Source organism: Neomonachus schauinslandi, chromosome 3 (assembly GCF_002201575.2).
Source record: "Neomonachus schauinslandi chromosome 3, ASM220157v2, whole genome shotgun sequence".
Taxonomy (NCBI): domain Eukaryota; kingdom Metazoa; phylum Chordata; class Mammalia; order Carnivora; family Phocidae; genus Neomonachus; species Neomonachus schauinslandi.
In genome coordinates, this window is record NC_058405.1 from 150152635 (window position 1) to 150179013 (window position 26379).

The window sequence follows — 26379 nt, forward strand, 5'->3', positions numbered from 1 at the left end:
AAACCAAAATATGTTCTGTAATGATACTGTGAAGATGGGGGAAATTTATATGTATAGAGAGCTGGTATAAAAGAGCCACAGTTTAATCTCTTATAAAAAGAATTCAGGGGGTGCCTGGGTGGCTCTGTCATTAAGCGTCTGCCTTTGGCTCAGGTCATGATCCCAGGGTCCTGGGATCGAGCCCCGCATCGGGCTCCCTGCTCGGCAGGAAGCCTGCTTCTCCTCTCCTTCTGCTGCTCCCCCGGCTTGTGCTCTCCCTCTCTCTGTGTCAAATAAATAAAATCTTTAAAAAAAAAATTCAGGAGTTAAATGTATAAACTTTTTTAAAAATCAAGAAATACGGGCGCCTGGGTGGCTCAGTTGGTTAAGCGACTGCCTTCGGCTCAGGTCATGATCGTGGAGTCCTAGGATCGAGTCCCGCATCGGGCTCCTTGCTCAGCAGGGAGTCTGCTTCTCCCTCTGACCCTCCCCCCTCTCATGCTCTCTCTCTCTATCTCATTCTCTCTCAAATAAATAAATAAATAAATCTTTAAAAAAAAAATCAAGAAATACTAGTATGATATTAGCATAATACTTTGACTCAAAAAATGATCACCTCTGGAAAGTAGGTTTGGTGTGGGAAGGAGTGGGACAGAAATTGCTGTTTTTCCCTAATGAAATCTTACAGCATCTTGCTATGTGCCCAGAACCAGCAGCATTGTCAACATCTAAAAGCTGGTTAGAAATACAAGATCTCTGGCCTCATCCCAAGCCAAGAATCAGAGTCTGCATTTTAACAAGAACTTCGGGTGGAATTTGTGAGACAATGAGTGTCCATGTGCTATATCTACACTGTGTTTAGTCTCAAAAGAGATGTGGAAAATTTGGAGATGATGTAGAAGGATTAAACAATTTTATTTATTTATTTAATTTACTTACTTACTTATTTATTTATTTATTTATTTATTTATTTATTTATTTATTTATATTTTTAAGTAGTCTCTATGCCCAGCAGAGAGCCCAACATGGGGTTGGAACTCACAACCCTGAGATCAAGACCTGAAATCAAGAGCCGGACACTTAACCAACTGAGCTACCCAGGCACCCTGAAGGCTTAGACAATGTTAAAAAATAAACCCTTGGGAACCTGTAAACGGAAAAGGAATTACTAAGACTAGAAAAGTCAGGGTGGCGTTGGGGGTGGCAGAGTCGGCCCTGGGAGAAATGATCTAATATTGGATATGTATTAATAACAAGTTGGAATCTACTTGTAATAAATTTCAAATGATAAAGATAGTTCTAATATGATGATATGAATGACAATTGTGTGAGGAAGACTTCATTGACAATGAGGAATGTTAAACTTAGGATTTGTTACTGAGAAGGAAGTAGAGAATTAAAGACTCCTCTCTTCCTTGGGTTAGATCACTGCTGGTACTTTACATTGACTTGAGGTAGCTGGAGTTACTGGAGTGGGATGGCTGCTTACTGGGTTAGTAGAAAGTTATGCTAGTGGAACTTTTGCTTGAAATTCCCTTAGACCACCCCTAAAATTATTCCCAGTATATCCAACTCATGAAACAGCCAGCACCCCTCCCCCCAAGCCCTTCCCATGTTGAAATAAATAAATTGCTGTTTCTTCAGTTGAGCATGAGATGAAGTAGCCAGCTTGTGTTTAGGCACCAAGTTGAACAAAACCCACATTTTTTAAACAGAAAATCTCACTGCCCTATAGGGTGCTTCCACTATGCAAACCCTGAGACAAATGAAGAATCCATAACTTCATGTTCACTAATGGATTCCTTTCACATTCTCACTAAGTTCAGTAGTGGACAGGATGATACAAGCCTATGTAGAACATTTATGAGGCCTGAGGCAAGCACACAGACGGAGACCCCACATACCACATGTCTAAACATTTAACCATTATAAATCAAGTTAACAAACTGTTAAAATATATATAGCCTCCTGCCTTGACATCTAAGCTTTCATATGACCTAACTGGCCAGGTTTTAACTCCTCAAAGTTCCACTGGAACATGGTGGCCTGGAGAGAGCAGGGCCATTCTGGACCATTGCCCACACCCCGCTCTTCCACCTCTGTGAGGGGCCTCACTGACCATTGTGGCCCAGAGGCTTCTGCTTGTGCCTAGAAATGTTTGCACTGATGGTGCCGTCTGTGCTTGGGACTCTGGGAAAGCTCACTGCCTTGGCCCCACAGACATCTTTCTCTGTAGGGAGGGCCACTGCTGGAGGATGGCTAAAGGGAGTCTTTTTGAGTATGAGGTCCCATCCCTCCTCCATACTAGCCTCTATAGTTTAATTTATACAATTAAATGCACATATGATATAATTATTCATTGTGGATAATTTCCTCAGATCTTTGTGTTATGGCACCTGTGTGTTCACCATCCAAAGTGTGAGAAACCAGGACTCCATAGACAGAGCAATGACACTCAGAGTTGTCCATTAACTTTGAAAAAAGCCTACATACTTTAGTTATCACTTTACTGAACTGGAATGTGGATGGTGAGAAGTTTCCTCAGTGATTCAAACTAATTTCTTTTTTATTTTTAAGATTATTTATTTATTTATTTGAGAGAGAGAGCAGGGGAAGGGGCAGAGGGAGAGAATCTTCAAGCAGACTCCCCACTGAGTGTGGAGCCCAATGTGGGGCTCAATCCCAGGACCCTAACATCATGACCTAAGTCGAAGTTGGACACTTAACCAACTGAGCCACGCAGGCGCCCCTCAAACTAATATCTAATGATTACTTAAAACCCCTGATGCAGTTGTGAGGCACATTTAGAATGAGATCCAGCAAGGAAGCTGACATATAATACACATGCCTGGAGAAAAGCAGCTCTGACAAAAGGAAGCATTATTAACTTTCAAAGCTCACATGGCCATCGGTCATGGTCTTTATTACTTTATCAGTGTAGTCCCAGCCAGGGACACTATTCAATTTCCCATTCCCAGGATCCATTCTTTGTAGACGGGGGAAAACATCATAGATAAGATGCACCATTAATGGCTGTGTTTAAAAGCCATCATCTGAAATGATTATGGATTTAAAATATTCATATTTATGATATTTTTATTATATGGCACTGAATAATGTAGATGGATTGACTTCGTCGTACTTGTAAAGAAAAGCACACATTGGATAATCTGCTAAGAAACTGGAAAACTGGCAGAACTACTTGACCAGGCTCCTGGAAAAAAGATACACAACCTTATGAAAGGTAGGTATAGATGTCACCATATTCTTTTTCTTTCCTCTGCTCAATGCCTAATAATACACCCTAGAAATCTAGAATATGTTAACAAATAGTTATGGCTTTTGACTTCAAAAGAAACCTCTGTTGAGGAGATATGACTAGGATAAGGCTAATTTTCATCTAAATTCCTTGCTCACCTCTTTTTTTAAAAAAAGATTTTATTTATTTATTTGAGAAAGAGAGAGGAGCAGAGGGAGAGGAGCAGAGGGAGAGGAACAAGCAGACTTGCCGCTGAGCACGGAGCCCTGAGCAGGGCTGGATCCCAGGACCCTGAGATCATGACCTGAGCTGAAGTCAAGAGTCGGTTGCTTAAGCTACTGAGCCACCCAGGCGCCCCTCCTTGCTCATCTCTTAACAAGCCGTAGTCTATGATAATGTAGCACGGGGAGGACTATGTGGAATAGAAAATAATTAACAATAATCCATTCACTTAATGAATATTTGTTGAATACCTATCATGTGCTAGGCACTGGCTTAGATGCTGGGAAACAATGATAAAGGGGAAAATAACGGTACAATCACATGAGCGATAGACCTTAATCACAGAATCATAGGAAATAAATGGAGAATAACAACTATTCTCAGCCCAGTTTATGGCGGGGACTGCATGGAGGGTGTCCCATAAAAAGTCGACATTTTTAGTGTTATTCTTGTATTGACGTCTCTTTTGGAAAGTGTTGCTACTACTTGAATTGTTCAGAAGGAAATAAACTTTCTGTAAAAATGCCTGGGCTAGTTGGCCCGTGAGTAGTGTATCTGTGTTTGGGAACAGTGACCCTTGAAAGAACATCTGTTTGGCTATTTTGTTCAATGAAACTCAAATCGCCCAGGCTTTACTAACAGCTTCTTTGTGCTTCATGACTTTCCACCACATAAACAAAATTACTCAACACCTCGGTCTGTGGCGAGAACTGTCATTTATCAGTTAAAGCCCACTGACCAAGAGCAAACTCGAGCGGCTGCAATACTAGCTTGACCGTTCAAACAGTGTCCACATTTCCACAATGACTCTCTAGCCAGCTTTTTGCCAGAGAAGGACGTCTGGGAAAGCCTGCTTCCTGGGAATGTCTGTTTTACGGGGGCCACCGGATGCCTTCCAAGTCTGGCCATTTGTTAGGGGAAGGGACTGTGGCTTCGCGGTGGCTTCTGCAAGGAAAGATCGAAGGTGGGAGAAGCAGGCAGCAGTGGCTAATCTTGGTTTTGTGACAGCGCGTTGACTGATTTCCCAAGGGGGGGGTTGCAAAATTGCAAAGCAAATCATTAGAATTAAATACCTTTTTTTTTACAAAAAAGTAAAGACCATGCTCTATGTTGCACTTTTGCAGATTACAGAACCTTAGTCAAAAAAGCTTTAGAAACTATCTAAATCCAATGGTTTTCAAATGTTTTTTAACCTTGAAACAAATTCTTGAAAAGAAATTCACCATCTGGGTTCCAATCTGTAAAATATATAAAATAGAGCCATCTTGACTGAAGCAGGGGTGGGGGACCCAGAGCTCCACCTTTCACCAATGCCCCCCCTCCCAAATCCAGAGATGGCTCCCAAGGCACCTCTTTGGTTGTTCTGGGACAGTATGGGTCTAATGCAACTTCCTCCCTTCATCCAATTCTACAGCCAGGAACCCCTGCACATCTTGACCAACCACCTCTTTGTGGATAATGTGAGTCAAACAGCCATGGGGTGCTAGGGAGGTTTAGAATGGCGCCCCTAGGGAACTATCATTCATGATATCTTGGTTTGTTCTCAATCATTTAGTAAGTATCCAGTCCAAGTTCTGACAACCACAAAAGCAGACCGGAGGGGCCCAATGTGTGTGTGTGTGTGTGTGTGTGTGTGTGTGTGTATCAGATGGGGGGGCAGGTGGGGTGATAGTAGGAACCCAGGACATGTGATCCTATAAAAAGGGCATACATGTATGGTGTTTTGAGGTCTCAGGGACCTGGAGCCAGAGAAGGATGTGCTCAGGGGCCCTTGAGAGGGACCAGCCCCAGCCCAGCACTTTGGCAGGTGGGTAGAGAAGGAGAAGGAGCAGTGGTTTGTCCTAAGTCAGGTACCATCTTTACAGATATTTCTCCACCCATGTAAATAGGTGCTCTTTACAAAGGGGCAGCTCTGGAGGGCAGATCAGGAAGAACCACACCACATACCATCTCATTTGGTCCTATTAACAACCCTGTGAGTGCAGGTCAACCTGATCCCCATTAAGGAAATTGGGAGTTACTGAGGGTAAGTGGCTTGCACAAGGTCAGCTGCCTGTAAGAGGGAGCCCCCAGCATGGTGCTATTTCCAATCCCCAACTGATGCGTGGAGGAGTAAGGGAGAGGTCAACAACATTTCCTGAGAAAGCATTATTTTAAATTTCTTCTAAACTTTATAAGGCTTCTGGTGCGAGATAGCTATGGGATCTCTGAGTGGCGGGCAAAATGAGAACAGTAAGAACAGCAGGAGTACAGGGGAAAGGATGAGATGCTACTCGTAAGGTCGCAAAGACCTCCCTTCTAGGAATCCCAACAAATGGAGGGAGCGCGCTGAGGCGACGGGCAGGAGGAGGTCAGCGCCGCTTCTCCCAGTGCAGGTTTTATGATCCCAGACGCAGCATGGCACAGTGGCCAAGAGCATGGACAGGGGAGCCAGACTACCATGGTTTGAATCTCGGCCTGACCACTCTGTGCCTCAGTTTCCCTACCTAAAATAAGTGCACTAATAGTAACTACTTCATAGCATTGTCACAAGAATTATATAAATCAAGGTCATTGAAGCTCTCAGGGTCCAGTATACAGTAAATGCCACAGGAGGATTTGTTAAATACATTCTTATCAGGCTGTGAACTCCCGCCGTGGATGCTCACAGATAAGGAACAACTACTATTTGAAATCTGAGAATGAGGTATCATATCCTAGCCTTCTGGTTTTGTTTTTTTTTAAAAAGATTTTATTTATTTATTTGTCAGAGAGAGAGAGAGAGAGAGAGTGAGCACAAGTTAGGGGGAGGGCAGGCAGAGGGAGAAGCAGGCTTCCTGTTGAGCAAGGAGCCCAATGCGGGACTCGATCCCAGGACCCTGGGATCATGACCTGAGCGGAAGGCAGATGTTTAACGACTAAGCCACCCAGGCATCCCTCCTAGCCTCCTGTTTTCCTGACACTTTGGTTACTACCATCTCTGACCCTATGACTTTATGAACTCCGCTTTATTGCTAGATCTTCCCCCAAGCTTTTTCCTGATTTTGTTTGATCGCTCCCACTGCCTGGCCAAACCCCTGATTCCTTTGCTCATCTTTCTGAGCCCACTTCATATGTTTTGTGACTTTTCAGTAGTTCCTGTAGCACGTGAACCAACTTTTCGGTCTGGTGTGTTTTAAATGTACCTAGGTGTCATATTACAATTCTATCAAGAGGGGGAGCTCAAGGAATAGCTTAAAATAAAACTGAGCTAGCAAACTTGGGGAAAAAAAGGAAGAATAAAATCATTCTGACATGACTGCACCATTTTGTTATTAATCAGGAAATAAGAGGAAATACATTCAAAGTAATACACGTAGACAGTGTTAATAAGACATTGCTTGGTTATTATATAGTAGAAGATGATTTTATGTAGATTTCTTCTCTAGGGAAACCCAAGACTTTGATTGTACATTTATAAAGATGACAATGTATTGGAGAGTTGAGCTATTTAGATTTATTCCCGTTGATCTGTTTTACTTAAGAAACGTTCAGAAGCATTGTATTTAGTCTATCCAGCCTTAGCAAATACTGCTCAGGGATGTGACGCTGCATGAAATGTTTGCAACTCTGGCCAAAATTCCAGTGAGATGCATGAAATGACTTTTTATTTATAATGTGCTAATGTTTCAATTAGGAAGTTTGGAAAATCTTTATGGATTTCTCCGAGGTGGGAACAATAACTCCTACTTATCTGGTTTACCAGAATCTCGTTAAACTCAAAAGCTCTGCTTCTGTTTGCCGCTTTGCCCTACGCCAAGGTCCTACCCTGGGAGGAAGGCTTAGCTCATCTTCCCTGGGGCTGTGATGGTGGGCAAATGCTCTTTAAGACACAATTAAGGGAATGAAGAATTCTTGGAAGGGAAAATGTGGAGCATTAAACCTGCTGTGGTCAATCTCTGTGGTTTTATGGGGAGGGCTAACCTGATTGCAGTTAAATGCTGGATTTATAAGGTGCTTTTTCCTTCCAAATAATTCAAAGCAATTTCTCTTAGAAGCTGTGACTCTAAAGCTAGGAGACTGAACCCATACCAGCCACACCAGAGATAAGTCTCACTGCTTTACAACAGCATTATGTAGGTGATCTTACACATATAACATCTCCAAGTGGAGAGCGTTGGGCGTTACTACCCTGATCTGTTAGAGGAAAAATATGCAGTATTTCTCCATTTGCAAAGGATCACATTTTCAGTCACTGTCAGAATGGACTCAAACCCAGGTTTTCTAATTCCAAATATGTAAGGCATAGGCATACACCCTAGCATCTAGGCCAACTAAGCAGGTGATCTCCAAGGCCACTTGCAATCCAGGATTTGACTGCTCTATCATTTACTGACTCAAATGCAAACACTTGGGTCACATCAGTGTGTGCTGTTAATCAGTTCATCCAGTGGAATGCAAACCTTACACGTAAGGGCAAGGTAATTGATACCATAAATTAATAGGACTGTTTTTCCCGTGTGATTTTCACATCATATGTCATGAAGTTTGAGACTTGCCTCTTCTCTGTAGAAAATGAGTGATTTTCAGGTGTCTTGTAATAGCGGAGGACTGACTAAAGACATTATGGTACACCCGTAAAATGCAATACAGCGCAACCACTTTCAGTGTTCTCCAAGAGTATTAAGGTTATGGAAAGCTGTCCACCTTACATTGTTATGTGGGGAAGAAAGCAGGTTATAAAACAATGTGTATATATATATTTTAAAGTAATATATACATAGATAAAGGTCTAGAATGATGTGAACCAAAATGTTAATAGTTATTCTTTTACGAGGGTGTTATTACGGCGTCTGGGTGGCTCAGTCGGTTGAGCGTCTGCCTTTAGCTCCGGTTGTGATTCCGGGGTCCTGGGATCGAGCCCCGCATCGAGCTCCCTGCTGGGTGTGTGTGAGGGGGAGCCTGCTTCTCCCTCTCCCTCTGCCTGCCTCTCTCTATCTCTCTGTCTCTCATGAATAAATAAAGAAGATCTTTAAAAAAAGAGGCTGTTATTATATGCAATTTCTGTTTTTTCCTTTTTAAGACAAAATTTCTTACACTGTCTGCAATTATCAAGCTTTAATTTGTAACCAGAGAAACACAAATTTGACTTTCTATAAAACTATAAAGGGCAGTTTAAAAGCTTTGTAAAAACAAGAGATTATAAGGTTATTTCCCTAAAAAATTATCTTACAGAAAACATTTTGTACCTCATTTCCTTTGCCTCCAGCACTGGACTTCATTTCCTTTGGTTGCTTTGCAAAAAAAGAATAACAGCGTTTAGATGGAGAAGCATTATCAATTAAACATCAAGTTGGTCATACCTATTATAGTGATTTTCTTGGCCACAATTTTGCCTTTTAGAACAGTAACCCAGATGTCTTCTAATTCATGGAAACCTAAGGTAGTTGCCTGGATTCAACAGAAAGAAGCTCTCTGTTTCATCTCATGGGATGCCACTTTAGAAACTTTCACTGAGGTAAGTGAACAAGTTGGCATGCTATTAAGACTATGTTTTTTAGCCGACATTTTGGAAAGAGGAAATCATGCTGGGATGTCTTAAAATCTACTCAGCACTCCTTTGTACCTGGAAGGTAGGATCTGAGCTAAGCTCTGATGATTCTCAATCCCTGTGAAACCAAGTCCAACACAGAAGCCTGGGAAAACAGACGATGGGATAGTGTGCCCTATGGCATAGGAAGCTACTAAATGGCAGTAGAGATGGACACAAAAATGGTCAGGATCTAGATTACTTAATTTAAAAAAGGGCAGACAACAATTTATATAGTGTGTACAATCTGATCCCACTTAAAAAGTACATATACATGTATGTATAAAAGAAGGAAAATCAAAGTAGTTAATAGTGTTACAAGGTAGTGAGATACAGGTGATTTTTAATTTTTAAATTTTTGCCTCTCTGATTTTCTACATTTAATTTTGTATTAAAAAGCAATTAAAGTTATTATGCAAAAGATAATATATTTGAAAATGCTTTGCAACTAGAAGTGGACTGTAAAAAAGTAAGGTTTTGTTAATTTATATATTATACCTGCTGGAAGAAAGACCTAACCACTTTTTGGTATGTTCCTTGTTCTTTTCCACATGACTTTTTTGAGAGACAGACATCTCTTAAGTTAAGGCCTCTCTTACAGCTTTACTTATTAGCAAACATTGTCCATTACTGAAAATTTCTTAAGGATAGAAATTGAACGTAAGCAAAAAGAGCGCTAGTTATAAGGATGTATAATATATGACTCATCATTACACTTTATTTATTTATCAGTCTCACACTGGAGGGATTCAGTTAAAAAGAAATGTACTCTTCAATACTAAAGGTCAAACAAAAACAAAATCAAAACCAAAAACCAGCATAAATTTGTATGGGTAGATATCTATTAACCTGAATTTTATCTTTTAAAAAGACCGTTTGAGGTTGATTCGGTGGTGCCCCAACACTCAGGTGAGGTACTTCCTAAGTGTTAATAAACCATAAGTAACCTGCGTCTGGCAAGAAAGTGGTAGAGTCTTTGGGAATCTAAGAACTATACAAAGAATTAGAAAGAAAGCAGGAAGAGAACTCTAGGTTAAGAGGAAGTGGTAAAAACAAGAAGCAACAGGGTGAGGCTGGGTCAGAAGCTTTCTAGACATGCCAAAGCAAACTGTATGCAACTGCCATACCCAGGAACATCCTACTTCCTCAAGCCACTCCTAAAATGAAAGCACCTTTGGCCAGACATGTTGCTGGATATCATTTCTTGGGGAGATTTAAAAAATAAAATCAGGAATGCCTATCCATTATAAGACCAATTATCTCTGTCATCATTATCAAAATATACTGACCAATTGCTGTCTATATTTAGGTACTATATCACCATTGTTGAGAACTCAGACTTCTGAGTTAAGGTTCCGTGTTCTTTCTGACATTTTTAATTCTTCAATGATGGCATGTTTTATTTCTCAAAATGGCCCTTAATCTCATACAAGAAACCCCCCAAACCCAAAATACATCGACTTATAAGACCTATTTGTGAAGATGTATCTGATTAGGGGAGGGGGAGAAGTTTCTGTAATTGAACTCACCAAATGTCGAAATTCTACCGAGAGACTCCCGTTAGAAGATTCTTCAATGGACATGGCTTTGACATGAGTTCCACAAAGGACAAATCTTCTATTGCTAGAGGGAATATCTTAGCTATTTACATGGTCTCAGATAAAATGTATTTATGAGAACAGCAAAAAAATTCTAAAATAAATTTCTTACCTTAGAGTTGAAACGTTCCTGTAAAACCAAGGAGATTCCTTAAAATGAGCTATTTTATAGATCTAGTAAAAACTTTCTTTGATACTTTAGAGGATAGTATAATATAGTCATAAATTTTCATTTCAAGACTTAATAGTAAAATTTTTTAAAGTAAGTCTTCATTGGAGTTCTATTAAATGTTTGAACTTCAAAGTCAAATATTTGAAGTACGTTGCTATGTAATGTTAGAGAAATACATTTAAAAGTTTGAAATTATTCTATAAAACGAGGAAAATTCTTTTTAAAAAGTCTCACATTTTCATGTTTCAAAATGAAATTAGAAACTTACTTGTCAATTGATGCTTTCACTTTTACCTGATAGTTTAGTTCTGGCAATTTTATTAGTAGTCTGGAAAGACACATAAATAAAGAATCAGAGGCAAAAATGAAAAGTGCCAAGAGCCTTTTTATATTTAAATATTTAAATATATTTATGTCATATATATAAATCAAATTCAGGTTATCTCTAGTTACATGTTACTGTATTTTAAAAATATCCAATTCATTGTTGAATCCCTATACTGCACACCTGAAACTAATATAACACTATATACTAACTATACTGGAATTAAAATAAAAATAATTAAAAATAAAAATGTCCAACTCTTCTTTAGTTTGTCATGTTACTGATGTTGACACCAGCCACTTAATATCGTATTGACAAACATTTGGAAAGTATTTTCAGCTGACGTGCAGTAGCTAATACATTGGCTAGGTCAGAAAAATAGCTATATATTTTGGCTAAAGTCCACATTTGGGTTAAATGTATAAATATAAGAAAAATTCTTTGCAAGTTTATTATATGGCCCCATTTTATTCTCATACCATAACAAAAATTGTAAGCTTAGAAAAACTAAATGTCTTGATGATCACTGTTTTATGGTTAAAAATACTGAGAAAGACCAGGCCTCTGATGGAATGTGAAAAATTCCAATTCAAGTGCATTTGCAATCTTTAAATACACTATGAAAGTAACAGCAAAAATGTTCATAACTAGAAAAGATCTAACTCCAAACAAACAAGTGATTAAAGATCAGAGTAACAATTCCTTTAATTTCTTCTTCTGGTGTCAGCTCCTCCTTTATTCTTTTGCTTTCCCCAACTCCTTCAAGTTGGAACCTCTGATATACCCTCTCTGTGGGTTCAGTCCAGTTTCAGAAATATTAATTCAATCACTCACTCACTCATCCCAATCATGCACTCATCCCAAACCTCATTCATTCACTCAGCACGTACTGAACTCTTCATCTCCACCCAGTACAGCCCTAGGTACTAGGGAGCTGGTGTAGTGAAGTGTAGGGAAGGGAGAAGTGTGGACATGGCTACATGTAAAAGGAAGAAGTCCAGCTAAATATAGTAGATGGAATATGGAGAATGGTGATAAGCAACTGATGGGCATTAGAGAAATATAATCATAGATGATAGCCCAAACAAAAGTGTGGGTAGAATGTGACAGAGGTTCCTTATAAATTCTGTATGAAGCACCGGATTGGTTTTAGGGTTCAGAATGTGATGTGTGTAGTTGTTAGCAGTGAGGGGTGAGGAGGTCACGTGAAATAGGGTAGGAAGGATCATAGATCAGGATCTGATTCACGGGAAGATGCTGATGACTAAAGGGAGTTCCATATCACCCCTTCCTTTGAAACAGGAGATACTATGGTAGGGAGGGGTTTTAGGGAAAATCTTGAATACTAAGTAAATGATCAGCTATCAAGACAGTGGAGATCAGGGCACAGAGGAGAAGGACAGGGACCCAACCAACAGGTGGAAGAGAAAAGCAGGAACACTCAAATCAGGGACTAATGGTCAATGTCCCAGTCATCAGTTCAAACAACATGCAAGGTGATGCCCATTTGGGGGCCTCTTCTACTCGGAACTCTTGGCTGAGCAATCTCTACTCATCTCTCTTTTTGTCCCAAAGAGCATCTTAGACTTATCATATCATCTATGGGGGTGCCTCAAGGAAAAGTAGGATGCCCATCACCCCTCTACCCTTTAGTGTTACTATCTTCTGGGTTATATAGAGATGTTGGAATGAAGAATGAACAACTCTTGAAAATCATGAAATTTTAAAAGAGAACCTGGTCTCTGGCTTTTGTTCTTGGTTCCTAAGTCTTGCTGCAAAATTCACGCAAAGGAAACAATTAAGAATTTCATGTAAAGTATTTAAAATGCACACTGAAGAAAATGCCACCTCTTTAAAAATGGAGTTCTGAGGTGACGGATGTTAACTAAACTTTTTGTAGTAATCATTTTGCAGTTTATGTAAGCCAAGTCATTATGCTGTACAGCTTAAACTTCTATAGTGCTGCTGCATGTCAATTACATCTCAATAAAATGGAAATGAATACAATAAAATAAAAATACAATTCTGCTAGTGATATGGGATCAGAAAACCTATCATGGGGCCCTAAATCACTATGTGGCATCTTCACCTCTTGTCCTGGTCAGAGGTAACTTAATTAGGAATTTAAAGCTTGGGGGCCTTGGAGATTGATGCATAATGAAAATCTTTGAAATCTCAAGCTCAAATTCATGATTTTAAGTGTCATTAGGGAAAATGATACATTTTGGTTACTCATGCTAATGGAAAGGATCAAATGCATAGACAAAGCAACAACTCAAAAGCCGTATGTCTTTAAATCCGGTACACAGTAAGGATATATTGAAAATTACAGTGTTGAGAGTTTTCATGGAAAATCCTATAAGCTATTTGCTCGGCAATCATAGGGGATGAATGTGCCACTATTATTTCCTGGGTAAGATATTCAAAGCCTTCCATATTCTGTCCCCAATCTATTCAATTCTACCTCTCCCTGCTTCACTTACTTGCAAAACAGACCCAGGAAGTCATTATTTCTGTAGTCTCGCTCTCCTACAATCCCACTTTCCCTCCTCTCTCTGCTCCTCCCTCAAGGTCCTTCCTCAAAAGGACCACAAGACTTCTCCAGACTCTCTAGTCTTCTCCCAAGTTAATCTTTTCAGCAATCGATCCCATGATGCCCGATACTGTGATTCCATCCTTTCATGCTAATATCCCTCATGTCTTCATCTTTACTGTCATATTCTTTATAAGCAGGGCCCTCATATTAACATTTCTGAGGGTATCTACCATAGCTCAGTGCTGGGCATGCAGGAGGCACTTAATACAGAAGAGTTGAATGAAAGGCCCTAGGAGAGAAATTGGTCTTATTTAAACAGTGGCTGTGGCTCCACAAACAGAGGAAAAGATAGAGCACATTCCGCCTACCTTAGCTTTACAGTGAACTGAATAAGAGTTTTAAGTACCATCGGTCTCTGGGGGTGGGTTGGCATGCATGGCTGTCGCTCAACCACAAATGAGCTAGATTAAAAGGAAATAAAGCACGTCATTTGAAAGCATTGAAAATATCGACAGGCTGAAAACCACAGAGAAACAGGATGCTGTCCTCTTAAAAAATCCAAATTTTCTACATTTACAAGACATTCAAACCTCCGTTACGCTCAAATCTTTCTAAAGACTGCTCATAGATAATTACCAGGAGATGGAAAAAATGCCTAAAGATTGTCCTTTAAATAATAACAGTAAATAATTCTTGTTACCCTTGAGTCGAGAATAAAAGCCTATTTTTATCATACTATTTTATCATAAAGTAAAAAGTTAATTTCATGCCATCTTTTAACTGGATATTAGAAATCCTGGTACATAGTAGTGTTTTTTTTTTCCCCTTTGGATGAACTTATACACATAAACATGGCCTCTACCCTTCATTTCTTGGATATATACTTAAGAAGAAATTGCTGAAATCCTTTTCTAAAATGTGAAAAATGAACTTCAGCTGGATGTTGTGCTTGGCTCATAGAAAACTGAATCAGCTTTTGGGAGAAGTGTTTAGAATAAATAGTGAAGAGCAGAAATGTTTCTAGAACTCTCTGGAGCTTTATTCACTTTACCCTGAGGCTCACTGTTTAACACTTCCCTACCTTCCTTCACCTTAACACCAAAACCCCAGCCAGGGTGTCCTTACAACTCCATAGGACTGAGGCCGCCCTGAGACATTTAAATTTACTTACTTCTTAAAAAGGTTGTAGATCAAGAAGGTGACTCTTTCTAGCAGATGTGCTCTTTGCATGGGGATGGGGTCTCCTTCATATGTCATTTTAGTAGACTGTTCCTCTAATTTCTCCAATTGCCTTCTGAGTTGAAACAGACTTTCTGCCAACAGTGTGAAGCTATCAAACAGCAAATGAAAATCAGCAGGTAGTTTTCCCACTTAACAATCTACCATTCTGGGGCACCTGGGTGGCTCAGTCATTAAGCGTCTGCCTTTGGCTCAGGTCATGATCCCAGGGTCCTGGGATCGAGCCCTGCATCAGGCTCCCTGCTCTGCGGGAAGCCTGCTTCTCCCTCTCCCACTCCCCCTGCTTGTGCTCCCTCTCTCGCTGTGTCTCTCTCTGTCAAATAAATAAATAAAATTAAGAAAAAAAAAAGCAAGGGGCCTTTCCATTAAAAAAAAATCTACCATTTTAACTGTTAGCCACATTAGCAAGCAATAAATTATTAAATAATTATTCAATTAACAAAATCATTCACTTAATTCCATTAAAGGTTAGTGGCAGTTCTTTATGTTTATTTCCCCAATCCTTTTTTTCCTCTAAGATGCATGACAGATGGAAAATGTTTTCAATGTTTTGTCATTTATACCTGTAGTTATAGAAATCATTTATAAAATTTTGTCAACATCAGGAACCAAATCCCTTTTAATGTTTGTTTAAAAGCCTGTTAAACATATAGATGTTAAGGATATGGCACTCATTAATGGGTAAAGAAAGAGCAAATTTAAAACTTTAAAGATACATGATATGAAGAATGTTATGTACAAGAATACTAAAGAAAAAAAAACAATATGAAATTTTTTATGTTTTTCACAAAACATATGTTTTTTACAAATCCTAAGTATTGGCCAAAAATGCTCTGTCTAGAGAAAGGTACAGGCTTAGAGTTTTACTCACTATGTGGTGATCTCACCTTGGAAATGAAGGTGGGAACTTGGGCCCGAAGTCTAGGGAAGAGACAGCCTGAAACGGACACCCAAGGGACCGTCAACTAGAGAAGAGGTGGGATGTCTGGACAGACTTGGTAAGTCCATCTGGCCCCGACAGCAGCTCTTTCTACTTAGAAGTTTACTCCCCACATAGTGCTATAAAAACATCTGTCCACCCCCCACCAATTTTGGTATAAGCACTGTTATCTGCTAAGTTCTTGATTGCTTCCTTTGTTGTTTATTATTTTTATTATTATATTTTATTTTTATTATGTATTTACTGTTTATTATTACAGTGAGGTTAGAGAATAGAAGCATCTCCCCAAGGACACTCGGTATGTTTTAGTATATGTGGGGCCGAAGCGAGCACACTCAGCATGTTTTAGAAAGAGCCCAATTCCTTACTGTTCTGGAGAAGAAGGCCCGGCAGGGCAGAGGTTTCAGTGCAAATGGCCCCAGTTATGACATATTTCCATTGAACTGAATTGTACCCTTTGAAAGCAATTTTAGATTTCAACTGAATGTTTTCCTTCTTTTTCATTATTTTTTTCTAAGTGTTCTTTCAATCAGATATTTTTATGTCGCATGGATGAGGAAAACCCTATCAACATTTGTTCTTGTAATACAAAGGGTAATATCTGCATATGATTGCCTATGTGCATGCATTGGGGATGTCAGGTCGTAGGAGCCATGTGAGATTTTTCATTTAAATACAAAAATAAATCACTCTGTTGAAAACACAAAACCAGTGTTTAATTCCAGCTTCTTAAGATATACCTTTAAAAACTGAGATATCTTTTCCCAAGCTTTTGAAGCTAGTGCTTCTTACGTCCCTATAGAAAGTTGTACTCATTGCTGGTTTCAAAAATTCACTGGAGTCTTTTAAGGTTAATATATTATGGGAGAGAATTAAGCAATTCTTATGCATTCTACAGATTTCTACAGATGCTTTATTTTTGGCCCCAAGGGAATAAGAGTAAAAATACGTATGGTATGCATCTATTTTTTCTCAACTGTGGAGTTCCCAGCGGCTAATAAACCATCAATAACCTCAATGAATTTATGTTTTGGTCTGAGCCTGCCTTCTCTGGCTGAGCGAAACTGAAGTTTTGTACTTCCTGTGGTTTTCACTAGAAACTAAAGTCAATTCGTTTTACCAGTTTTGAAGCTGGTCGAGCCCATTGTGGAGCGGCCCGCCGATGCAGGCGATCTGCTGTCTCCTCTTCCAGTCCTGCAGCTCTTCCATCAGCATGCTGTTCATTAACAAGTCCGTTTCATTTACTATTTGGGTCATCTTACTGAGGGCTTCCTAAAAACAAAGGTGACTACTGAAAAGATTTTCATGAGATACAACCAAAGTCACTCGTAATTCAACCCGTGAAATGATTTGTCTGACCTGGGGGATAAAAGCTTGGTTAAAATTCTCACCAAATATTTTATCAAATACTACCTTCTATTTATCACAGCACTGCCTTTTCCAACTTTCCATATTAAATTCTTTTTTTTTTTTTTTTAATTTATTTATTTGACAGAGAGAGAGATAGCGAGAGCAGGAACACAAGCAGGGGGAGTGGGAGAGCGAGAAGCAGGCTTCCTGCCGAGCAGGGAGCCTGATGTGGGACTCGATCCCAGCACCCTGGGATCATGACCTGAGCCGAAGGCAGACGCTTAACGACTGAGCCACCCAGGCGCCCCCATATTAAATTCTTATAATTAAGTAACGTTATTAAAGGAAAAAGCATGATCGCAGTTAACAAGCTCATACCATCTCATAATATCATTGAATATCATCTAGTACAAATTCAAATCCATTGAATTTGTAACTCCTGTGACAATATTGAATCTTCTAGTCATACAGCCATATCTCTGCTTTTTAAAAAGACATAAATTTATATTCTTATAAATATATGCATTTATTCTAAAATGTGGTGACTAAACTTTGAGCCTTTCTGTGTTAGTGTTTTTAGGACTTTATCTGGGTTGAGGGAGGCATAGTGGAGAAGTTTAACTTTCAAAGGCCTAAGGATTAGAAGGTGTGAATTCCTATCCTGGTTTTGTGACAAGCCACGTGAATCTGGAAAAACCACTTGACTTTGCTGGAACTTGGTCTTCTGACCTATACAATGAGGTGATTGGAACAAATTATTTCCAAGGTTCCTTCTGTCTTAAAATCTTATTTCTAAAGCAGAATAAGATAGCATGCATAAAACATATAGCATAGATCTATTATGCATAAATGCATTAAGCCTATCTTGGATTAAATATTTGCATGTTTAAAATCTGATTTCTAACTGTTGAAGTTTATAATGTAGAGTGAAAATAAATTTTACATTTATTTGTGCTCACACAAATTCCTGCACAAAAAATGAAGCTGAACTTTTAGAAATAAACTCTGGATTTATCAGTGACTGCTCAAATTTCAATTGCATTTATTTTCAAGGAGAGATAGAAAGTTGAAATAGAGATGTTTCCCCTCTTTTAAAATATTTCATTGAGCCAGAAAAAGCTTTCTCCTCTCCTTGAAAGGAGGTTAGATTGAATACGTTCAGTTGTCAGTGAACTATCCTGAAATCTATTCAATTACTTAGCATGAGGTCATTTTTCAGAGTGGAAACTGGAATGTTGATTTTTCTAATAAAATTTTAGCGGCCATCAAGTAATATTTTAATTATACATGTAGTAGAACCCATATCAGCATATTAAGTACAGAAACTAAAATGGTCATGTCTGAAATAGTGGCAAATAAAAACTGGGTAAAATGTTTGCCTTGAAATTAATGGTACAGTAAATGTACTGCATAAACAAGATAAATAAACTCTAGAGAGGGCCAGCTTTGTAAACTTAGGAAGAGAAGCATGGCAAACAGTATGGCACTCTTCCTATGAAACACTGCCGTTTATTCATTCAGCTTAAATAAAACTGAATGAATCCAAGAGCTTGATTCTTTTCAGTGGGAGCAGAATACAGGAAAAGGAGAAAAAGAGGCAAAAGGCCAACTTAACGTTCTTCACTAACCTTTCTCTTGAAGTCGAGACTGTTAAGCATTTCTTGAAGAGTCAAAATTTCCTGATTCATTAGGGCATTGTTCTTGTCCCCCTGATCTGTGAAGGAAAAGAGATGAGATTTACAGTCCTCTCCAAGGCGAAGCTCTCTGTCCCGAAAGCCAAGTCTGATGCAATCCCCATCCTTAAGTCCTAAGATACAAGAGACTAAATGCGGCCATTGCAGAAGAGCTTGAAAGTAAGTCCCTATCTGTTCATTTGCCAAGAAGGATCACCTCCAAGCAAGCCAGGGAGGAGCTCTCTATCTTACAGACCTTGACAGAAGACCATTCCTCACACCATTCTCCTTTTTGGGGTGGGGAGAGGGTTAAAAAGGTTTTTGAAATGCATTCCTTTTTAGACACCTCTACACTGACAATAACCCTACCTAGCTGGCATAAGTAGGAAAGGGGCCATCTTTGTGCCCATTATTAAATCATATTTGATTCTTCCTGATCCCTTTACTCACCTGTTCCCGCTCTACTTTTTATCCAGGAATTACAGAAAACTGCCTGGAAGGGTTGCAGTTTTATCCACTTAGTCTCATGAACTAATAAAGACTAAATCCTTTGCTTCCCCCCCAACCTTTTTTTTCCTTTGCAAAATGGGCTTGCCTCACAGTAAAACTAGAAGTCGGAAAGAATTACAAAGTAAGAAAAATCTCTGACTGAAAAAACCCCAAGTGGCTTATCCTCTTAAATGGGAGACATGGAATAAACATTTATACTCTTTAACTTGAACCTTTAACTTTATTGGTCTACAGCAAGTGATTGTTTATACCAACCCTCTTGTTTATGCAGAGTGAAGGTCGGAAATGCCGGTCCGACTTGAGTAATTGTGAAAAAGAGACTGCAAAACAACATTGTGCCAAATTTCTCCACAAAACAGCACTGAAATCCGGGAAATCATTCCTGGTTGTATTAATTCACAAACTTTCTAATTCCTAGATCCCCCGTGTAGCAAAATCTTGCTCATATATAGTCTTTCATAAACCCAAAACTTCATTTTCTAATGCTTTTCAGTCTTCACCAGCAAGATACAACTTGTTCCCTGTGCATCTTTCATTTCACTTAAAACATTTCATTTCACTTATAACCAACAAAATGAATACTTAAAGTTGATGTTAGTGACAGAATGAGCATTTTTTATTCTTCGTAATGCTCATGAAGCACTAATTATAGTAATTGTCATATATTAAGTCCAAAATAATTTTATTGTTTAATGTATTTTGTTACATCTTACTTCTTAAATTGGTGGTTCACATATGAGATTTCGGGTGAGACTGCTTCCTTTTCTTTCTTTCTTTTTTTTTTTTAAAGATTCTATTTATTTATTTGACAGAGAGAGACACAGCGAGAGAGGAAATACAAGCAGGGGGAGTGGGAGAGGGAGAGGGAGAAGCAGGCTTCCCGTGGAGCAGGGAGCCCGATGCGGGACTCGATCCCAGGACCCTGAGATCATGACCTGAGCCGAAGGCAAACGCTTAATGATTGAGCCACCCAGGCGCCCTGGGTGAGACTGCTTTCAGTGGACTGTAACGCTTGGTGAAATTGGCAGTTGTAAACATTTTTAGGATCACGATCCCTCTGATAAGCTCTGATAATCCCCAGGTTTGTGCCATTTCTTCTGAAGGGAAAAACTGTACATATAAACAACTATGAACATTTTAAAGATTATTTATTTAAGAGAGTGAGCGAGCAGGGGAAGGGACAGAGGGGAAGGGAGAGGGACAAGCAGACTCCGTTCTAAGTGCAGAGCCCAATGCGGGGCTCGATCCCACGACCCTGAGATCATGATCTGAGCTAAAATCAGGAGTCGGTCGCTTAACTGACTGAGCCACCCATGTGTCCTGCAACTACGAACATTTTAAATATTATTTCCTGGGAGTCAATACATCCTGGAGATGCCAGGATAACACATCACTCCTCACCTATGCCAAACAAGATTCCTATCCTAATATCCTCACTTTTAAATCTGAGATAAAAGTGAAGCGCTTGGTCACAATCATCCATACTTCCTTCCAGATAAATTTTAAGTTAACATTTCAATAGTTAAAGATGCTTCTGTAAATAAAAGATTTCTATCCAATTTGTTTTTAAGAATTATTTAAAAATAATTTTAGAATTACAAAAGAGTTGCAAAAATAGTAGAGTTCCCATCTGCCCTTTATCCAGCTTCCTCTAATATCTTACATTAGCATAGTACAGTTATCGAAGCCAGCAAATTAACATTGGTACAATCCTATTAACAATCCTGTTAATCTCAATCTAATTGGAATTTCTCTGATCCTCCCACTAATGGGAACACACTTCAAACGATCAATCCTGTTACTTGTAAATTTTAGACACTGTAAATATTCTCATTCTTCCTTTCTATTTTTTAAAAAAACATCAAATTGTAAACAAACTCAATGTTTAATCACAAAGATATAGTCAAACAGTTGCAGTGTCCTTACATTTTGACATTTATACAATTATTGAAATTATGTTTTTGAAGATTTTTATGATATGGGAAAATACTTAAAACTTCAGAATGCAATACACAAACCTATGTAAAGGATTATCTCAAGTTTGTTGCAAATAAATAGATATGTGTGAATTTGAATGTATAGGGAAACTGTTGGAAGGAGACATACTAACATTTTGACAGTGTTTATCTACAGATAGTGGAATTTTGTGTGATTTTTTATTTTTTAATGCTTTTGTCTATTTTCCAAATTTCCTACAGTGAATCACATTCTACCTATAATTAAAAAAAATTTTTTTTAAAGCAGGCTCCACACCAGTGTGGAGCTTGAACTCATGAACCTGAGATCAAGAGTCGTGGGCTTTATCGACTGAGCCAGCCAGATGCCTTATGTTTCTACTTACAATCTTAAAAAACATATTAAAAAACTCACCTAGGGATGACATTAGTAATTTCCTGATCATACTAGGCAACTATCATTACTTTTCTTAGTCATGATAATGATGTTTTGATTCTATAGGAGAATGTTTTTAGTTTTTGGAGATATGTGCTTAAAGTAGGAGTGATTTCTCATGAGCTTTACAATTTATTTTGAATTGGTTGGTAAAAAAAAATATATTTATATGGAAAGAAAAGGAGGAAGCAAAATACTCCTCTCCTGTACTATCTCTTCAAAATAAAAACAAAAGCACTTCCCTTAAGGAGGTAGATCAATTTGTCAATTTTGTCAGTATAAAGAGGAAATCCTAGTCATGTTGTCTTTATGTCCCTAAGTAGAATTATAGACAAAATAAAAACTTACCCATTGTCTGAATTGTTTTATACCTGTAGTCAAATTCATCTTGCAGGTCTTCTAAATATTTGGTGTCTTGTTCTGTCATCTTTTTACAAAAGAAAACATACTCACTCTGTTGTTTTAATTAAGCATGTCAGTGAAACATCATCATCAGTATTTCAAAGTATGCTGTTTGGTGCTTCCGGCCTCCAGTCACGTCCTGGACTAAGTGTATAGAACGTACATTTCTAAAGAGCAATACCCATGAAGGTTGAAAAGCACTGGAAGAACCAGACTAAATCTGCTTTTCCATTTGCACTTCCTGATCATTTGGAAATCTTTCAGCATCTTGCCTCTTATTTCTCATTTAGTTCCAAATGACTCTACTAATGTCTTTTTTTTTTGCTGGAGAATATGGATACCTTTTCCCTTTTAGTTCCATATAACTCTGCATTAACGTACCAATTATCTTTTCACTTAAAGTCTCCATTCTAATCTGCTGTAGTTTATGGCAATTCAGTCTACATTTTTCCCCCCTCTCTACTTCTTAGAAAAATATCCCTGTGTCTTGTTTCTGTTTTGAGATTTCACTTTGCTCTCCTCCAAACCTGGTGATGTCTGTCTGCTCATAATAGCTATTAAGTGCCAAGATCTGGGCTAAAGGCTTTTCTTATATTATCTCATATAGTCCTTCACAGCAATCCTGTGATGGTGGTCATCCTCACTTTTAGAGATAAATGCAGAGATTTACAATGTGAAGGTTTAGAGGCATGGAGTTTGGTGGGGTAGGCCCAGTCTCCAGTAAATTGAAGCTGAAAAGTTCCCCCCCAAGAAATCTTTTCTAATATGAACATAGTATGTGCGAGATAGTTATTTTATTATCAAATTGCCCTGTGATTTCTGTAAGGACTAACTTTGGGCACAGTTAGATGTTTGGGGGCAATAGCTAGCCTTGCTTGGTTTCTATGAGCTTACTCACCTGCACGCTATTTTTAATGGCAGCCACTTTGTGCTCCACATTCCTCTGCCTTTCTGAGACTGAAGAACTTTGTAAGGATTTCTCCAGAGGTCCCTGGAAAAAGAATGTCTTGAAATTTCAATGATATGAATAAAACAAGTTTATGATAAGTGTAGTATATGTAGTATACTTTGAAATGAGGTTTGAATTTATAGGATATGGAATACTACACAGCCATTAAAAAGCATACTTTATTTAATGACATTTAAAGTAGCATTAAGTTGTTAAGAAATAGAGCAAATTATAAAAACACCATGTATTTATGATCCCTCTTCCTTATATATATGTATGTATAAATATATGGGTATATGTATAGACATGTAAACTCAAGTACATATGATTGGAAGAACACACACACCAAAACATTATCAATATGTAAGTGGAATTACAGATGATTTTGTGGCTTAAACTTTTTTTCCTAATTTTCTATAACAGACTTACGTTGCTTTTGAAATTCTCTAAAATGAATACATGTAATTTAAAAATGAGTATAGCAAAACTACATTAAATTGGACTTAAATTCAGAATTAGGGATGTTGACTCTGCTAGGATGAGATTTACTTTTACACTGGAACAAAGGGAGTTCACTAAAGAATATCTAGAAATGTTAGCCTAGTTAAATAGAAAGGCTAACCAACCTTTCCACGCACCATTTCTTGGTCATTCAAATAATCTAACATTGAGTGTTCCTTAGATATAAAGATACTGAATGTGTTCCTTAGATATCAAGCCACATAGATACCCAGTTAGAATGTCAGCAACCTTTGCCTTAGAGTTGGGCGAAGAGCTCCGGTTAGAAAGGCTGATGACTTGACTAAGCAAATCAGTGGTGGAAACTCAAGTAGAACTAATGTGGTTGGCTACAAATCAAGTGTTCTTTCAACCAAACCACATTCTTCAGATTGGAAAAATAGTTATAAAATCCCTCTCTCTCTCTCTCTTTCTCTCTCTCTCTCTCTATATATGCTTCCATATAGTTGTATATTGGTTTGAAGGTTTGAAATTTTTGTGGTAGTATGTGGTACTGGCAGATTGTTTGTAGTTTCTAATTTGACTGATACCTGACATTTGAAGACAACACCCCACACCCACACCCCCCCACACACACACACTAAAATGACTAGAGATAAGAGGGATATAGAAAAGGACAGCTGAGAATATATGTGAGAATATCATATATTAGTAGTAACAGCATCTTAATTTTTACCTAAAATGCACTGAATCAAACTATATTTACTTTAGAAGCACTATACTTTAGATTTTAAATTAAATAAAAATATTATCCTTTATCTAAAAAAGAAGAGCAAATTGTTAAAATTTCATATTTTTCCAAAAACAACCATAACACGACAATAACTAAGTCTAAACATTCTTAACAGCTCAAAAAAAGATACTTTCCTGGGACCTTTAGAAATACATATAGTGGTGTGATTTACTAAATTATGGAGGACATCATCTGGAAACTGATTACTTACATACTCTTTCCTTTTTATAAGGATTAACTGAAAAAGTATTCCCAAGGACTTCATTGATCCCTCTACTTGTCTTTGATAGGGGCTCTGAATTCACTGAGAATAGTGTGATAAAATATAATCTAAAATACAGCAGGGCAAAGTACATTGGAACAATCAACAAGCAAGTATTTATGGAGTTTCCATAAGATAAAATTTTGTGTGTGTAGTTTTGGACTGGTGGGGGGTAGGAAATCGGGAGCCATAGAAGGTTTTGACAAAGATCAGTCCCTGAGGATAATCATGCTGAGGGAAGCAAAGTCCAAACGGTAGTTAGGAATTCAGCTAGGAGGCAGTTAACTATATTCCTCAACTGATATTGTAAGACCATGGACCAGAGTGTGACCAATGGAAACAGAAAAGAATGTATAGAGAGGAGTCCAGAAACAAACTCTAGAAAGCCTTGGTAATTATCTCAGTATGAAGGCAGAGAAAAGGAATTACTCGAAGATGATCCTAAGATCTTGATTCCAAGTGACTGGAAGGATGGTGGCACCATTAACACAGGTAGAAGGAGCTAATGGGGAAGAAGGTAAGAATTTCTGTTTCAGAAAAATGGAGTTCCAAGTGATAACAAGACCACAAGTTCAGAAAATATTACCTGAACGGGCATGTTGGCTGCAGCCAATATTCTCCTCTCTTCCCTTAAACAATTCGAAATAACCACAGCTACGTGCATTGGATTTCCATGAAATTTTCCCTGGAAAAGAAGTGAGCAAAAACAAACATAAAAGCTTAAATATATACATCATATGAAAACATCACTACTTGTAAATCAAAAATAATCTCTCAATAAATATACGAAACTATTTGGGATTTGTTTCAACAATCTATTCTAAAGCCACAGAAATGTGTATTGTGAAACTCCTATGGAGCATATTGCTCTCTCTTCAAAAATCATTTTTAATAATTAAAAATAATTCTTGAACACCCCTTAGGAAAGGCCCTGAACACACACTCGGGAGGATCCGTTTATTTTAGGCTTAGGATAGGTTCTAGGTAAAAGAGTTACTTCTTTGTAAATGATTATGCACCGGGGTGGTCCCAGCCGTTCGCCCGTTCACTCTGTGCTCTGTGGTAAGCTTAAAGCATTCTTTGGTCCCTGTTTACCGTTGTTCATGTTAACTAGCTTATAACTATACGAATTTACTAGAGGGAGACTATCACACATTTCAGCAACAATATTTTTATCACACCTAAGCATATACATTTTTTACTACCCAGGCTAATGGTACAGAACTTGGAACTGGCAGCCTATGGGCTTAATTCAGCCGGTCGGTACGCCGTGTGAGTTAAATATTATAATCCCTTCAGGAGGAGCATGTACTACCCACAGCTGCCATTGTATCCACCACTGAGAAACCCAGGCACTAATAATTTACCTTATCTGCTAAGACCCTGTAGGAGTTTCAGTTGTCTTGGTTTATAGGACTGATCCCAACAACACTATCATTTTAGTCAATAGTGTTAAACGTCTTTGTTAATAGACCTTTTCCAAGCCAGGGTTAACAGGAAGCTTCATAAATGTAGACAAATACATTTATTTAGTTTCCCTCTACCCTCCTCTCTGAAGGACGTGCTAATTAGCTACGAAATGGTCAAACGGGTCAATAAGAGAAAAAAAATAAAATAACTATCCATAAAGTGGAAAATTAACAATTAATCAAAAGGAAGATTATACAGATTATACAGACTGACAAACCAAAGGGTCTTTCAAGGGACGAAATGAGGTTGTAAACATTTTTATGACCTTCATTGCTGCCACAGTTTTATTAGATGATGCACAT

At 38.3% G+C, this 26379-nt stretch overlaps 1 protein-coding gene across 1 annotated transcript in view; it reads right to left on the bottom strand.

Moving 5' to 3' along the window:
• The window catches only part of STAT4 (signal transducer and activator of transcription 4), a 91474-nt gene that overhangs the window by 11981 nt on the left and 53114 nt on the right, over nt 1-26379 (bottom strand). Inside the window, exons 4-14 of the mRNA XM_044913365.1 lie at nt 25194-25292; nt 23043-23135; nt 22091-22169; nt 18797-18882; nt 16939-17090; nt 14811-14969; nt 14008-14100; nt 11047-11106; nt 10719-10736; nt 10538-10631; nt 8668-8712 (exon numbers count right to left, since the gene is read on the bottom strand). Coding sequence (XP_044769300.1) covers nt 8668-8712; nt 10538-10631; nt 10719-10736; nt 11047-11106; nt 14008-14100; nt 14811-14969; nt 16939-17090; nt 18797-18882; nt 22091-22169; nt 23043-23135; nt 25194-25292 — 978 coding nt within the window. The remainder of the gene's footprint in view (nt 1-8667; nt 8713-10537; nt 10632-10718; nt 10737-11046; nt 11107-14007; nt 14101-14810; nt 14970-16938; nt 17091-18796; nt 18883-22090; nt 22170-23042; nt 23136-25193; nt 25293-26379) is intronic.